Source organism: Anomaloglossus baeobatrachus, chromosome 4 (genome assembly GCF_048569485.1).
Source record: "Anomaloglossus baeobatrachus isolate aAnoBae1 chromosome 4, aAnoBae1.hap1, whole genome shotgun sequence".
In the NCBI taxonomy this organism is placed as follows: Eukaryota; Metazoa; Chordata; class Amphibia; order Anura; family Aromobatidae; genus Anomaloglossus; species Anomaloglossus baeobatrachus.
The window spans coordinates 39,777,811-39,794,674 of record NC_134356.1 but is presented as its reverse complement, the minus strand read 5'-3'; the positions used below and the strand labels follow the sequence as shown (position 1 = coordinate 39,794,674).

At 42.0% G+C, this 16,864-nt stretch overlaps 1 protein-coding gene and 1 long non-coding RNA gene across 4 annotated transcripts in view; one reads left to right on the top strand and one right to left on the bottom strand.

The window, feature by feature from the left end:
- The window catches only part of LOC142303121 (uncharacterized), a 36,896-nt gene extending 29,652 nt beyond the window's left edge, over positions 1 to 7,244 (bottom strand). The window contains exons 1-2 of the long non-coding RNA XR_012752997.1: positions 6,810 to 7,244; positions 6,394 to 6,661 (exon numbers count right to left, since the gene is read on the bottom strand). This is a non-coding gene — a long non-coding RNA (uncharacterized LOC142303121). The remainder of the gene's footprint in view (positions 1 to 6,393; positions 6,662 to 6,809) is intronic.
- Positions 6,213 to 16,864, top strand: part of PRMT8 (protein arginine methyltransferase 8) — a 220,606-nt gene continuing 209,954 nt past the window's right edge. Inside the window, exon 1 of one of the 3 annotated variants that reach the window (XM_075344263.1) lies at positions 6,213 to 6,886. In XM_075344263.1, coding sequence (XP_075200378.1) covers positions 6,818 to 6,886 — 69 coding nt within the window. In that variant the 5' untranslated portion in view covers positions 6,213 to 6,817. Of the gene's footprint in view, positions 6,887 to 6,929; positions 7,227 to 8,206; positions 8,273 to 16,864 lie in introns of those variants that run through there. The other 2 variants (XM_075344262.1, XM_075344264.1) reach the window with 2 other exon arrangements.

Below are 16,864 nucleotides of genomic sequence, written 5' to 3'. Positions count from 1 at the left end.
TGCTAAAAGTAACCCTATAGTCTGAATGCGGTGGAAATGTTGACAGTGTTGCTCATGGTCTAGTAGAATTGTGCTGACAATATTCCTTGTGGACTAGTAGTAATGATGACAGAAAATACAATAGTCCGGTGGATATACGTCTAGTAACCCTAGTGGTCCACATGTAGAGGAAATGCTGACAGTGTCCCCCATGGTGTAGTTGAAATGTGATTACAGTGTCCCAGGTGGCCTAGTGGTAGCAATAACAGTACCCAAAGTAGACCAGTAAATATTGTAATCCTAATAGTGACACGGTGACACGGTAGTGAAAAATACTGAGTGTAATTCATAATTTAGTAGAAATGACAATTCCTGGTGGCCTAGTGGCAGTTCTGACAGCGCTCAAATTAACCCAATAGTATCCCTAGTAGTCCCAATTTAGTGGATTTGCTGACAGTCTCGCACACAATGTAGTAGAAATGTGCTAACAGTATTCCTGGTGGCCTAGTGGTAATGATAACAGTACTTGAAATAGTCCAGAAATTGTGACTTTAGTGGTTTCAAGGTTGTGGAAATGCTAATAGTGTCACTCATGGCCTAGTAGAGATTATAAAAGTACTCCTGGTGGCCTAGTGGGAATGCTGACACTATATGATAATAATGTAGGAATGCTAGGGGTCCTAATGTAGTGAAAATAATGACAATGTCACTTTTAACAGTATTTTGGGGGTCCATTAGTAATAGGGAGAGTAGCCATGACACCCCTGGTGGTCTGGAGTGGAAATGCTGTGGTCTTATAATAGTGTCACTGTTTGCTGACATTGCTGAGAATACAGAACCGCTGACAGTAAATCTTATGGACTGTTTACGTCCATATTTGCTCAGAGAAAATTGTGACACTACCCTCACTAGCCCAACAGGAATATAGAAAGTAGCCCTGGTGGTCTAGTGTAAATTCTGTTTTGCCCATTTGTTTGGCGGTGCAGGCCAACGCTGATTCTCTGCAGTAGTCATTATCCATATCAGACATCGGACTATAGATTATGCTCAGATTTATGATCTTTGACCTTCTGACTTTTGACCCTACAGTATGAACCTTCATACAGATAGTGGAAGGTCTCTGGTTTTTCACAATCTTTGTTTTCCCGCGGTGACCTTGAGATTCTTAGTAGAGGTCATCAATAACAGATCAGTGGGGGACCAATATCCGGCACCCATATTGATCAGCTGATCATTGAAGTGAATGGGAGCAGAGCTGCAGTACCTGAATATGGCCACTATACAATGGATGGCGCTGTGGTGCACCAATGCTGAACACAATGGGCTTCCATCATCTGCAGATGCACTGATCAGTGGGGAAAGGGGGGGGGGGGGGTAGAAATGGATCCTCACAGATCTGATATCAATGACCTCTCCATAGGTCATTGATATCTAAATCCTTGATAGATAACCTCTTTAGTAAAATAATACTGCGGAGAGAGGGGACAAGTCACACAGTGTCATTTCTAATATATCTGATCATTTTTAGACGTGACCCCATCTTTTTATGGGGGTTAGAGATAAAATTAAAGGGGAGATGCTGATCTCTGGTATTTATATATTTTTTATCTTATTTTTATATTTTATAGTTTTCTTAATCAATATTGTTTTCTTTCAAGGGGTGGAGATACTGATCTCTGGTATCTATATTCTTTTTATTTTATTTTTATATTTTATTTACAGTTTTCTTAATCAATATTTTATTTCTTTGGAGGGGGAAGATAAAATAAAAGGGGAGATGCTTCTCTCTGATATTTATATATATATATATATATATATATATATATATATATATACTTATTATATTTTTATATTTTTTTTTACAGTTTTCTTAATCAATATCTTCATTTTGTAGGGGGAGAAATTAAATTACAGGGGATGCCTTTCTCTGAGATTATATATATATATATATATATATATATATATATATATTTTTTATTATATTTTTTATTATATTTTTAGAATTTTTTTAAAGTTTTCTTAATCAATATAGTTATTTTTCTGGGGGATATAAAATTAAAGGGGAAATACTTATTTTATATATAGTTTTCTTAACCGATATTTTCATTATGGGGGAGATAAAATTAAAGGGGAAATGCTGATCTCTGGTATTTATATATTTTTTTATTTTATTTCTATTTTATTTTTATATTTTATTTATAGTTTTCTTGATCAATATTTTCTCTTTCGAAGGGGCAGAGATACTGATCTCTGGTATCTATTTTTTTATTTTATTTTTAGATTTTATTTACAGTTTTCTTAATCAATATTTTCTTTTGGGGGAGATAAAATAAAAGTGGAGATGCCTATCTCTGCTATTTATATTTTTTTTTATTATTTTTTTTTTTTTCTATTTTTTTTTTTACAGTTTTCTTAACCAATATTTTCACTATTGGGGGAGATAAATAAAAAAAGGGGGAGATGCTGATCTCTCATATTTATATATTTTATTGTATTATATTTTTAGATTTTATTTATAGTTTTCTTAACCAATATTTTCATTAAGGGGGAGATAAAATTAAAGGGGAAATGCTGATCTCTGGTATTTATATATTTTTTTATTTTTTTTTATTTTATTTTTATATTTTATGTATAGTTTTCTTAATCATTTTCTTTTGGGGGGAGATAAAATAAAAGGGGAGATGCCTGTCTCTGATATTTAGATTTTTTTTTATTATATTTTTTTTATTCTTTTTTCTAATTTTTTTTTACAGTTTTCTTAACCAATATTTTCATTATTGGGGGGAGATAAAAAAAAAGGTAGATTCTGATCTCTCATATTTATATATTTTATTATATTTTTATATTTTATTTATAGTTTTCTTAATCAATATTTTTAATTTTGGAGGGGAGAGGGGGGGAAAAATTCAAGGGGAGATGCTCATCTTTGGTATTTATATTGTTTTATTATTATAATTTTATATAATTATCTTAATCAATATTTTCTTTTTTGGGGGCAGGAGCAATATATGGTGTGTGTGTGTGTGTGTATATATATATATATATATATATATATATATATATATAATATATTATATATATAATCTTCAAATATATAAAGCTGAATGTGTAAATGTGTGTGTGTGTGTGTGTGTGTGTCCAGGATTGGCATCTACACCGTCGCAGCTACAGCCACAAAGTTTTGCACACTCACACTTTTGGACCCCGAGAGCGTCATAGGCTATGTTTTGAGGGGAAATTGTAACCCTGCGCTTTACAGTTATTCACTAAAAAACCTGCCTCCATTAAAGCGAATGGAGCTGGGAGCCACAGTGCAGCCAGAACTTCAGAAGAATGCGCAGCCACGCCCTTATATGGAATGTTGGCATGTCACAATACAGCCAGGGAAAGAGACAGACACAGACAGGGAAAGAGGCAGACACAGACAGGGTAAGAAACAGATATAGACAGGGTAAGAGACAGACAGAAAGACAGACACAGACAAAGAGACAGACTGACAGGGAAAGAGACAGACAGGGAAAGAGAGGGAAAGAGAGAGACAGGTTAAGATACAGACACAGACAGGTAAAGAGACAGACAGACAAAGAGACGGAGACAGACACAGGGAAACAGACAGACAGGGAAAGAAAGGGAAAGAGACAGACAGGGTAAGATACAGACAAAGACAGGTAAAGAGACAGACACAGGGAAAGAGAGAGGGAAAGAGGGAAAGAGACAGATGGGGAAAGAGAGGGAAAGAGACAGACGGGGAAAGAGAGGGAAAGAGACAGACAGGGAAAGAGAGGGAAAGAGACAGACAGGGAAAGTGACAGAGATAGACAGACAGGGAAAGAGATAGACAGACAGGGAAAGAGATTGAGACAGACGGAGAAAGAGACAGAGACAGTCAGAAACAGACAGGGAAAGAGACAGACAGACAAAGAAAGAGAGAGACAGAGAGATATATACAGAGGGGGAGACAGACATTACAATTACATTTCTATCTATTTGTTTTGTGGTTTTTGTGTGCAGAATACATTTTTGTTAATACATTCTATTTTGTTAACAGCAGGTATTAACCCGGGCGAAGCCGGTAGTACAGCTAGTTATTATATATATATATATATATATATATATATATATATATACATATATATATATATATATATATATACATATATATATTTATTTAATATTTTCTTATATTTTATTCATAGTTTTCTTAATCAATATTTTTTTTTTAGGGGTGGGGATACAATAAAAGGGGAGGTACTGATCTCTGGTATTTATATATTTTTTAATATATTTTTATATTTTATTTATACTTTTCTTAATCAATATTTTCATTTCCCCCTAAATGACACAATGCAAAAAGCCTGTGAGTCTTGTATGTCGCACCCTCTCTGAGTGATTGGAAGCCCTGCCTGTCAGTCATCCTGTGTGGGTGGGGAATAAAGGACTCACAGGCTTTTTCTTACCTGACATTAAACAGCTTTTTATATGAAAATACTGAATAAAATCATTGAAAACTATATACTCCAGCGCTCAGTGTGTTTTCGTCTATATTTTACTGCCTAAGAATTTAGATTTGATAGAGTCCCTTTAAATTAATTTTAAAGGAGAACCACAATTAAGACCAGTGTGACATTATAATGCACTCCTATTTTTTGCATAGGACTGCAGGAAAATCTGTATTTGCTAATTTTGCATAGGACTGCTGGCAAATCTGCTTTTTCTAATCTTGTCTAGTGCATTATACCCAGGTAGGTTCAGCTCTGCTGCAGTGTATCCTCTATGTTTTTGGTGACTACCTCCTCTCCCCTGGCTATAGGGTCCTCTATGTTTTTGGTGGCTACCTCCTCTCCCCTGGCTATAGGGTCCTCTATGTTTTTGGTGGCTACCTCCTCTCCCCTGGCTATAGGGTCCTTTATGTATTTGGTGGCTACCTCCTCTCCCCTAGCTATAGGGTCCTCTATGTTTTTGGTGGCTACCTCCTCTCTCTTAGCTATAGGGTCTTCTATGTTTTTGGTGGCTACCTCCTCTCCCCTGGCTATAGGGTCCTTTATGTATTTGGTGGCTACCTCCTCTCCCCTAGCTATAGGGTCCTCTATGTTTTTGGTGGCTACCTCCTCTCTCTTGGCTATAGGGTCTTCTATGTTTTTGGTGGCTACCTCCTCTCCCCTGGCTATAGGGTCCTCTATGTTTTTGGTGGCTACCTCCTCTCCCCTGGCTATAGGATCTTCTATGTTTTTGGTGGCTACCTCCTCTCCCCTGGCTATAGGGTCCTCTATGTTTTTGGTGGCTACCTCCTCTCCCCTGGCTATAGGATCTTCTATGTTTTTGGTGGCTACTTCCTCTCCCCTGGCTATAGGGTCCTCTATGTTTTTGGTGGCTACCTCCTCTCCCCTGGCTATAGGGTCCTTTATGTTTTTGGTGGCTACCTCCTCTCCCCTGGCTATAGGGTCCTCTATGTTTTTGGTGGCTACCTCCTCTCCCCTAGCTATAGGGTCCTCTATGTTTTTGGTGGCTACCTCCTGGTTATAGGGTCTTCTATGTTTTTGGTAGCTACCTCCTCTCCCCTGGCTATAGGGTCCTCTATGTTTTTGGTGGCTACCTCCTCTCCCCTGGCTATAGGGTCCTCTATGTTTTTGGTGGCTACCTCCTCTCCCCTGGCTATAGGGTCCTCTATGTTTTTGGTGGCTACCTCCTCTCCCCTGGCTATAGGGTCCTCTATGTTTTTGGTGGCTACCTCCTCTCCCCTGGCTATAGGGTCCTCTATGTTTTTGGTGGCTACCTCCTCTCCCCTGGCTATAGGGTCCTCTATGTTTTTGGTGGCTACCTCCTCTCCCCTAGCTATAGGGTCCTCTATGTTTTTGGTGGCTACCTCCTCTCCCCTGGTTATAGGGTCTTCTATGTTTTTGGTAGCTACCTCCTCTCCCCTGGCTATAGGGTCCTCTATGTTTTTGGTGGCTACCTCCTCTCCCCTGGCTATAGGGTCTTCTATGTTTTTGGTGGCTACCTCCTCTCCCCTGGTTATAGGGTCTTCTATGTTTTTGGTGGCTACCTCCTCTCTCTTGGCTTTAGGGTTTTTTCTACCGGAACATCTTGTCTTATGTGGAATATGAGTTTTCATAAGCAAAAAGTCAATCAGAAAAGGAGGCAAGAACAGGGGGGCTACAGGGATTCTCAGCCTCCAATCAGAAGGAGGCTGACTGTGAAGGGTTAATGGGCTGACCCAGAAAGAACAAATCTATCTGTAATCTGCACAGCTCCATCCATACAACTAACAAGTGGAGATTATTGAGAAAAGTTCATGTTATTCTTCTGGAGAGGACAGAGACAAAACCAGGAGGAGCAGAGGAGACAGAGGAGGAAATTGCAGCAGGAGGGTTTCATTTTCCGCCTCTAATAATAAGGAGGATTTTGGTTTCTTACCAAGTTTTCCCAGAAGAAATAAAGAAGAAAAAAAAAAAAGGACTCGACTCAAAGACAATCATTGCGAAGAGCTGAGGATTCCAAGACACATCTGGAGAACTTGGTGGTGTCCTAAGATGGTCATCATCATCATCATCAACCACCAGGAGACCAGGAGACCCTGATGCTGTGAATCCCCCAAGGTTCAAACTTCAGGTCATGACCTTTTTGATAGATTTTTGCCATTCTTGGGTATCCGAAGAGTTAAAAAAGTCCAAATCGTGGCCACCTGAAGAGGAGGAGAACTTTGGGTAGAACTTGAGAAGACAATGTGGTGAAGGTCAAGAGGAAATTCTGCGAATTTGGGTTTCATATTTTTATATATTTACAAATAAAAGAATATATAATAGTCCAAAGGGGAAAAAAAAGGAACTTACAGGCTCTTATGGGAATTAAGCACTCCTCCCGCTGCCTGCTCCTCAGGAGGAAGATGGCTGAAGCCGAGAATGTGGAGGTATGAGGCGTCTTCACTCGTCTTCAGATGCAGCAGATTTCTGGAGATGGGAACTTTGCATGTGTGATGCTGTGAGCGGCATATGTGGTGGAGTGGAATGAAGGGCTCCATAGATGCGTGACTAACCCACTCGTGTCAATGGCTGAGTCACAGCACGTCCCTGCCTGATATCGGGGCTATTAACCATTGCAGCCTCCCCAATGCAGAGGAATGATGGTGCCTGTGGATGGCTCCTGTCCTTACCTGCCTGACCTACATTCACATGCACGGGAGAAGCCGCAGAGCCATGAATCTGTGCCTGCAGTGCCTGCCCCTCCACAGGGTGCACTCAGCCTGCTCTGTGAGTATGGGGGCACAGGAGGCTGGCACAGGGGGGAGAATGGGGGGCACAGGGGCTGGCACAGGGGGGAGAATGGGGGGAACAGGAGGCTGGCACAGGGGAGAGAATGGGGGGGCACAGGGGCTGGCACAGGGGGGAAATGGGGGGCACATGAGGCTGGCACAGGGGGGAGAATGGGGGGCACAGGAGGCTGGCACAGGGTGGAGAATGGGGGGCACAGGAGGCTGGCACAGGGGAGAGAATGGGGGGGCACAGGAGACTGGCACAGAGTGGAGAATGGGGGGCACAGGAGGCTGGCACAGGGGGAAGAATGGGGGGCACAGGAGGCTGGCACAGGGGGAGAATGGGGGGCACAGGAGGCTGGCACAGGGGGGAGAATGGGGGGCACAGGAGGCTGTCACAGGGGTGAGAATGGGGGGGCACAGGAGACTAGCAAAGGGGAGAGAATGGGGGGCACAGGAGACTAGCAAAGGGGGGAGAATGGGGGGCACAGGAGGCTGGCACAGGGGGGAGAATGGGGGGCATAGGAGGCTGGCACAGGGTGTCCTTCACATGCTGGAGAATTGGGGGCACAGGAGACTGGCACAGAGTGGAGAATGGGGGGCACAGGAGACTGGCACAGGGGAGAGAATGGGGAGCACAGGAGGCTGGCACAGGGGGGAGAATGAGGGGCACAGGTGGCTGGCACAGGGTAGAGAATTGGGGGCACAGGAGACTGGCACAGGTTGTAGAATGGGGGGCACAGGAGACTAGCAAAGGGTGCCCTTCACATGATGGAGAATTGGGGGCACAGGAGACTGGCACAGGGTGGAGAATGGGGGGCACAGGAGACTAGCAAAGGGTGCCCTTCACATGCACATGCTAGAGAATGGTGGGTACAGACAGACTGGCACAGGGTGCCCTTCACATGCTGGAGAATGCAGGAATTGTGAATGGGGGGCTGTGCTCACAGCTGAGGGTGGAGGGGCTGCGCATAGTGAGGGCAGCACAGGTAGATGGAAGTGAATGAGGCCATACAGGGGCTGTTATGGGGGATGTCATATAAGGTATATGTTGGTATATTCAGTTGAAATGCAGTAATGTATTGTTCTTCTGTATAAGGGTCTATATATTAAATCAGGGGACATACATGTGCAATACACTAATGACTGATCTTGTGTATAGAGGTCATTTATATATATATATATATATATATATATATATATATATATATATATATACAGTGTCAGTAGTGGATATACATGTGTGATACACTCATTATTGTGCCTGTCTATAGATCTATAGAGGTCTTGTATGTGTGAAGTCATTGGAGGACATATTGTACATGAGTGATACACTAATTTACTGCACTTAGTTATAGTGGTATTATATATATATACTGTTAGTAATGGATATTCATGTGTCATGTATTGATTTACTGTGCCTTTGCATAAAGGTCTTATATAGCTGTGTGTGTGTAGATAGAGGGATAGATAGATAGATAGATAAATAGATAGATAGATAGATAGAGGGATAGATAGATAGATAGATAGATAGATAGAGAGATAGAGGGATAGATAGATAGATAGATAGATAGATAGATAGATAGATAGATAGATAGATAGATAGATAGATAGATAGAGAGATAGAGGGATAGATAGATAGATAGATAGAGGGATAGAGAGATAGAGGGATAGATAGATAGATAGATAGATAGATAGATAGATAGATAGATAGATAGATAGATAGATAGATAGATAGATAGATAGATAGATAGAGAGATAGAGGGATAGATAGATAGATAGATAGATAGATAGATAGAGGGATAGATAGATAGATAGATAGATAGAGAGAGAGATAGATAGATAGATAGATAGATAGATAGATAGATAGATAGATAGAGAGATAGAGGGATAGATAGATAGATAGATAGATAGATAGAGAGAGAGATAGATAGATAGATAGATAGATAGATAGAGAGATAGATAGATAGATAGATAGATAGATAGATAGATAGAGAGATAGATAGATAGATAGATAGATAGATAGATAGAGAGATAGATAGAGGGATAGATAGATAGATAGAGAGATAGATAGATAGATAGATGGAGGGATAGATAGATAGATAGAGGGATAGATAGATAGATAGATAGATAGATAGATAGATAGATAGATAGATGGAGGGATAGATATTGATAATAAACAAAGTATAGTAGCACAGTATCCTCTCGATGGTACAAATATCTTAAATATTTATTGTTACAATAATAACATGGTAAATCTTCTTCACATTGTATAAACACCTTGGTCTTCTCCATTGCTGTGCATATTGTGTCACTCCTGTGTAGTGGATGGGCTGGACGTATTTTGTGGATGGGGACAGTGCGGTGCAATGTGGTGATTTAAAGCCCCTATATAAAGATATATAGGTTTTCTATGCATTTTTGCTGCACATTTCCCCATGCAGCTGCCTGGCATTGAGCAGAACCTTTAGGAGATGCAACAAGTCACTGTAGCGAGAGGCTATAATTGGGGGTGCTGCATTTATGCCTTATGTTGGTCCCTTTTCTTAGTTTATAGCCTTTTTTGGTGTTTTCCTAACCATTATAGACTGCAGGACACTGTCGCACACATCCATTATTTTTTGTTCTTGGCTAGCTTCAATAGGTGAGGATCTCATGAAGGAGGGGTCCTATGGATACACCATATAAAGGCAAGCCCTGTATATATACCCTATAAAGGCAAATATATCCCCTCTATGAGGCAGAACAGAGAGGTGCCACAATCAAATCTGCCTTTAATGCTCTCAGCCCAGGCATGGACTGGCCCGCCGGGCAGCCGGAGAATCCTCTGGTGGGCCCTTTTGCAGTATTACATCACTTCGCTCCAAACATGATCAGTACTCGGCACAATACGCTTGATTCACTATGTAGAGATAGAGGAGGCGTCTCATGATTCATTTTACAATCTCCCCTATATATTATTATATAGGGGCATAGCTAAATTTGTGAATGTAATATTTGCATGTAGTTGATGAATTGCCCCCAGAGTCAGAGTGCAATCACTGGGATGGACCCCCTTAATTCTGTTGCCCCATACCCTATGTGATCTATACATCCCTGCGACATCACTTTCTGTCGCTGAGGTCTGAGTGCATTCTGTGATATAGTCTGCAGAGCAGATGTGTATTAGTCATTTCCATGGGGCTCTACAGTCCATAGGGACCTCCAGGAACAATCCACCCATCTAATGCATTTGTTTTTTTATGTCTCACGCAGAGGACGGGGGAGGGGAGAAATGATAAAGAAAAGCAAAAAACAGCAACATAAGCTCCAACATCCCATGTCCCAAATAATTGACCTATAAGGAGCTGAGTTATGGTGTCAGCCCCTCTGTATGTGCACAGGACCTGCTCCTGGGAAAGCGCGGACCATAAGGACCCCATCAAGTGGCTGCCACAGCTGAATAGCTGAGGTGTCCTGCACATGTGGGCACTGTATGGCACTAGATGTTGGACACTATATGGCACTATTTATTGAGCACTGTACGGCACTATTTGTTGGGCACTCTATGGCACTATATATTAAGCACTGTACGGCCCTATTTATTAAGGACTGTATGGCACTATTTATTGGGCACTGTATGGTACTATTCATTGGGCAATGTATGGCACTATTTATTGAGCACTATATGGCACTATATGTTGTACACTGTATGGCGCTATATGTTGGACACTGTATGGCACTATATGTTGGACACTGTATGGCACTATATGTTGGACACTGTATGGCACTATATGTTGGACACTGTATGGCACTATATGTTGGGCACTGTATGGCACTATATGTTGTACACTGTATGGCGCTATATGTTGGACACTGTATGGCACTATATGTTGGACACTGTATGGCACTATATGTTGGACACTGTATGGCACTATATGTTGGACACTGTATGGCACTATATGTTGGGCACTGTATGGCACTATATGTTGGACACTGTATGGCACTATTTCTTGGGCACTGTATGGCACTATATGTTGGACACTGTATGGCACTATATGTTGGACACTGTATGGCACTATATGTTGGGCACTGTATGGCACTATATGTTGGACACTGTATGGCACTATTTATTGGGCACTGTATGGCACTATATGTTGGACACTGTATGGCACTATATGTTGGACACTGTACGGCACTATATGTTGGACACTGTACGGCACTATATGTTGGACACTGTATGACACTATATGTTGGACACTGTACGGCACTATATTTTGGACACTGTATGGCACTATATGCTGGACACTGTATGGCACTATTTGTTGGGCACTGTATGGCACTATATGTTGGACACTGTATAGCACTATTTTTGGGCACTGTCTGGCACTATTTATTGGACACTGTATGTCACTATTTTGGGGTACATTATGGCACTATATGTTGGGCACTGTATGGCACTATTTGTTGGGTACATTATGGCACTATATGTTGGACACTGTACGGCACTATTTGTTGGGTACATTATGGCACTATATGTTGGACACTGTATGGCACTATATGTTGGACACTGTATGGCACTATATGTTGGACACTGTATGGCACTGTATGTTGGACACTGTACGGCACTATTTGTTGGGTACATTATGGCACTATATGTTGGACACTGTATGGCACTATATGTTGGACACTGTATGAAACTATATGTTGGACACTGTACGGCACTATATTTTGGACACTGTATGGCACTATATGCTGGACACTGTATGGCACTATTTGTTGGGCACTGTATGGCACTATATGTTAGACACTGTATAGCACTATTTTTGGGCACTGTCTGGCACTATTTATTGAACACTGTATAGCACTATTTTTGGGCACTGTCTGGCACTATTTATTGGACACTGTATGTCACTATTTTGGGGTACATTATGGCACTATATGTTGGGCACTGTATGGCACTATTTGTTGGGTACATTATGGCACTATATGTTGGACACTGTATGGCACTATATGTTGGACACTGTATGGCACTATATGCTGGACACTGTATGGCATTATATGTTGGACACTGTACGGCACTATATGTTGGACATTGTATGGCACTATTTATTGGGCACTGTATGGCACTATACAGTTAGGTCCAGAAATATTTGGACAGTGACACAATTTTGGCGAGTTGGGCTCTGCATGCCACCACATTGGATTTGAAATGAAACCTCTACAACAGAATTCAAGTGCAGATTGTAACGTTTAATTTGAAGGTTTGAACAAAAATATCTGATAGAAATTGTAGGAATTGTCACATTTCTTTACAAACACTCCACATTTTAGGAGGTCAAAAGTAATTGGACAAATAAACCAAACCCAAACAAAATATTTTTATTTTCAATATTTTGTTGCGAATCCTTTGGAGGCAATCACTGCCTTAAGTCTGGAACCCATGGACATCACCAAACGCTGGGTTTCCTCCTTCTTAATGCTTTGCCAGGCCTTTACAGCCGCAGCCTTCAGGTCTTGCTTGTTTGTGGGTCTTTCCGTCTTAAGTCTGGATTTGAGCAAGTGAAATGCATGCTCAATTGGGTTAAGATCTGGTGATTGACTTGGCCATTGCAGAATGTTCCACTTTTTTGCACTCATGAACTCCTGGGTAGCTTTGGCTGTATGCTTGGGGTCATTGTCCATCTGTACTATGAAGCGCCGTCCGATCAACTTTGCGGCATTTGGCTGAATCTGGGCTGAAAGTATATCCCGGTACACTTCAGAATTCATCCGGCTACTCTTGTCTGCTGTTATGTCATCAATAAACACAAGTGACCCAGTGCCATTGAAAGCCATGCATGCCCATGCCATCACGTTGCCTCCACCATGTTTTACAGAGGATGTGGTGTGCCTTGGATCATGTGCCGTTCCCTTTCTTCTCCAAACTTTTTTCTTCCCATCATTCTGGTACAGGTTGATCTTTGTCTCATCTGTCCATAGAATACTTTTCCAGAACTGATCTAGCTTCATGAGGTGTTTTTCAGCAAATTTAACTCTGGCCTGTCTATTTTTGGAATTGATGAATGGTTTGCATCTAGATGTGAACCCTTTGTATTTACTTTCATGGAGTCTTCTCTTTACTGTTGACTTAGAGACAGATACACCTACTTCACTGAGAGTGTTCTGGACTTCAGTTGATGTTGTGAACGGGTTCTTCTTCACCAAAGAAAGTATGCGGCGATCATCCACCACTGTTGTCATCCGTGGACGCCCAGGCCTTTTTGAGTTCCCAAGCTCACCAGTCAATTCCTTTTTTCTCAGAATGTACCCGACTGTTGATTTTGCTACTCCAAGCATGTCTGCTATCTCTCTGATGGATTTTTTCTTTTTTTTCAGCCTCAGGATGTTCTGCTTCACCTCAATTGAGAGTTCCTTAGACCGCATGTTGTCTGGTCACAGCAACAGCTTCCAAATGCAAAACCACACACCTGTAATCAACCCCAGACCTTTTAACTACTTCATTGATTACAGGTTAACGAGGGAGACGCCTTCAGAGTTAATTGCAGCCCTTAGAGTCCCTTGTCCAATTACTTTTGGTCCCTTGAAAAAGAGGAGGCTATGCATTACAGAGCTATGATTCCTAAACCCTTTCTCCGATTTGGATGTGAAAACTCTCATATTGCAGCTGGGAGTGTGCACTTTCAGCCCATATTATATATAGAATTGTATTTCTGAACATGTTTTTGTAAACAGCCAAAATAACAAAACTTGTGTCACTGTCCAAATATTTCTGGACCTAACTGTATGTTGGACACTGTACGGCATTATTTGTTAAGCACTGTATGGCACTATTTTTGGGCACTATCTGGCACTATTTATTGGACACTGTATGTAACTATCAGGGCACTGTATAGTACTATTTATCAGGATATTGTATGACATTATTTATCAAGGCACTATATGGCACGGTATATCAAAGCACTGGATGGCACTATGAGGGCACTGCGTGATACTATTTATCGTGGCACCCTATTTATGAGGGCACAGTATGCCACTATTTTTTAGGGCTCTATAAGGCACTATAAGGGCACTCTATGTATGGCACTAATTTCTGGGCACTGAATTGCACTATTTATCAGGTCACTATATGGCATTACTAGTTAAGGCCCTGCAGGGCACTATATGGCGGTATTTCTCAATATGAATGGTAACCTTTTTAACCTTTTGCATTACATCCATCAGTTATAATTTCTGCATTCTGGTGCACTGAACACCAAGAAAAAGCATAAAGATCCAAAGGGCGCTGGATGTGAGTGTATAGTTTGCACCGCCATGGCTTATGGTGTAGTGTTATACATAGGACTGTAGGAATTGTGATGCACACATGCAGCTCTGCTACATCTGTAATGCATAATGCATGCTGCTGGAGGAGAGATGAATAGAGGGAAGTGCATATATAGCAGGATCCACTAAGGTGAAGCAGGACAGCCTGTGGCGGGCTCGGCTTCCCCTGCTGGCAGCGCTGCGCTGAATCCTGGGGATGGGGGGAACCTCATAAATTGATTTTGCTGCAATTTCCCGCAGCAGAGCCTGCATTCCAATGAGAGCAGGAGCCGGAGCCAGTGCGCAGGCGCGGAGCACAGGAGCTCTCCACGGAGCTGCAGGACGGGGGCAATGCGGCTCCTGTCACAGAGATTCATAGCTCTGCTGCCTGCAGGGAAGTGTCACATAGTGGGGCTGAGTATGTCTGATGGTTTAGCAGGGCTGTGTTTGTCACATAGTAGGGATGAGTATGTCTGATGGTTTAGCAGGGCTGTGTTTGTCACATAGTGGGGATGAGTATGTCTGATGGTTTAGTAGCGCTGTGTTTGTCACATAGTGGGGATGAGTATGTCTGATGGTTTAGCAGGGCTGTGTTTGTCACATAGTGGGGATGAGTATGTCTGATGGTTTAGCAGAGCTGTGTTTGTCACATAGTGGGGATGAGTATGTCTGATGGTTTAGCAGGGCTGTGTTTGTCACATAGTGGGGATGAGTATGTCTGATGGTTTAGCAGGGCTGTGTTTGTCACATAGTGGGGATGAGTATGTCTGATGGTTTAGCAGAGCTGTGTTTGTCACATAGTGGGGATGAGTATGTCTGATGGTTTAGCAGGGCTGTGTTTGTCACATAATGGGGATGAGTATGTCTGATGGTTTAGCAGGGCTGTGTTTGTCACATAGTGGGGATGAGTATGTCTGATGGTTTAGCAGAGCTGTGTTTGTCACATAGTGGGGATGAGTATGTCTGATGGTTTAGCAGAGCTGTGTTTGTCACATAGTGGGGATGAGTATGTCTGATGGTTTAGCTGGGCTGTGTTTGTCACATAGTGGGGATGAGTATGTCTGATGGTTTAGCAGAGCTGTGTTTGTCACATAGTGGGGATGAGTATGTCTGATGGTTTAGCAGAGCTGTGTTTGTCACATAGAGGGCTGAGTATGTCTGATGGTTTAGCAGAGCTGTGTTTGTCACATAGAGGGGCTGAGTATGTCTGATGGTTTAGCAGAGCTGTGTTTGTCACATAGAGGGGCTGAGTATGTCTGATGGTTTAGCAGAGCTGTTTGTCATACAGTGACATTGAGTATGTCTGATGGTTTATCAGAGGCGAGCTGTGTTTGTCACATAGTGGGGATGAGTATGTCTGATAGTTTAGCAGAGCTGTGTTTGTCACATAGAGGGCTGAGTATGTCTGATGGTTTAGCAGAGCTGTTTGTCATACAGTGACATTGAGTATGTCTGATGGTTTATCAGAGGCGAGCTGTGTTTGTCACATAGTGGGGATGAGTATGTCTGATGGTTTAGCAGAGCTGTGTTTGTCACATAGAGGGCTGAGTATGTCTGATGGTTTAGCAGAGCTGTGTTTGTCACATAGTGGGGATGAGTATGTCTGATGGTTTAGCAGGGCTGTGTTTGTCACATAGTGGGGATGAGTATGTCTGATGGTTTAGCAGGGCTGTGTTTGTCACATAGTGGGGATGAGTATGTCTGATGGTTTAGCAGGGCTGTGTTTGTCACATAGTGGGGATGAGTATGTCTGATGGTTTAGCAGAGCTGTGTTTGTCACATAATGAGGTTGAGTAGGTCTGATGGTTTAGCAGGGCTGTGTTTGTCACATAATGAGGTTGAGTAGGTCTGATGGTTTAGCAGGGCTGTGTTTGTCACATAGTGGGGATGAGTATATCTGATGGTTTAGCAGGGCTGTGTTTGTCACATAATGGGGATGAGTATGTCTGATGGTTTAGCAGAGCTGTGTTTGTCACATAGTGGGGATGAGTATGTCTGATGGTTTAGCAGGGCTGTGTTTGTCACATAATGGGGTTGAGTATGTCTGATGGTTTAGCAGGGCTGTGTTTGTCACATAGTGGGGATGAGTATGTCTGATGGTTTAGCAGGGCTGTGTTTGTCACATAGTGGGGATGAGTATATCTGATGGTTTAGCAGAGCTGTGTTTGTCACATAGTGGGGATGAGTATGTCTGATGGTTTAGCAGAGCTGAGTTTGTCACATAATGGGGATGAATATGTCTGATGGTTTAGCAGGGCTGTGTTTGTCACATAGTGGGGATGAGTATGTCTGATGGTTTAGCAGAGCTGTGTTTGTCACATAATGGGGATGAGTATGTCTGATGGTTTAGCA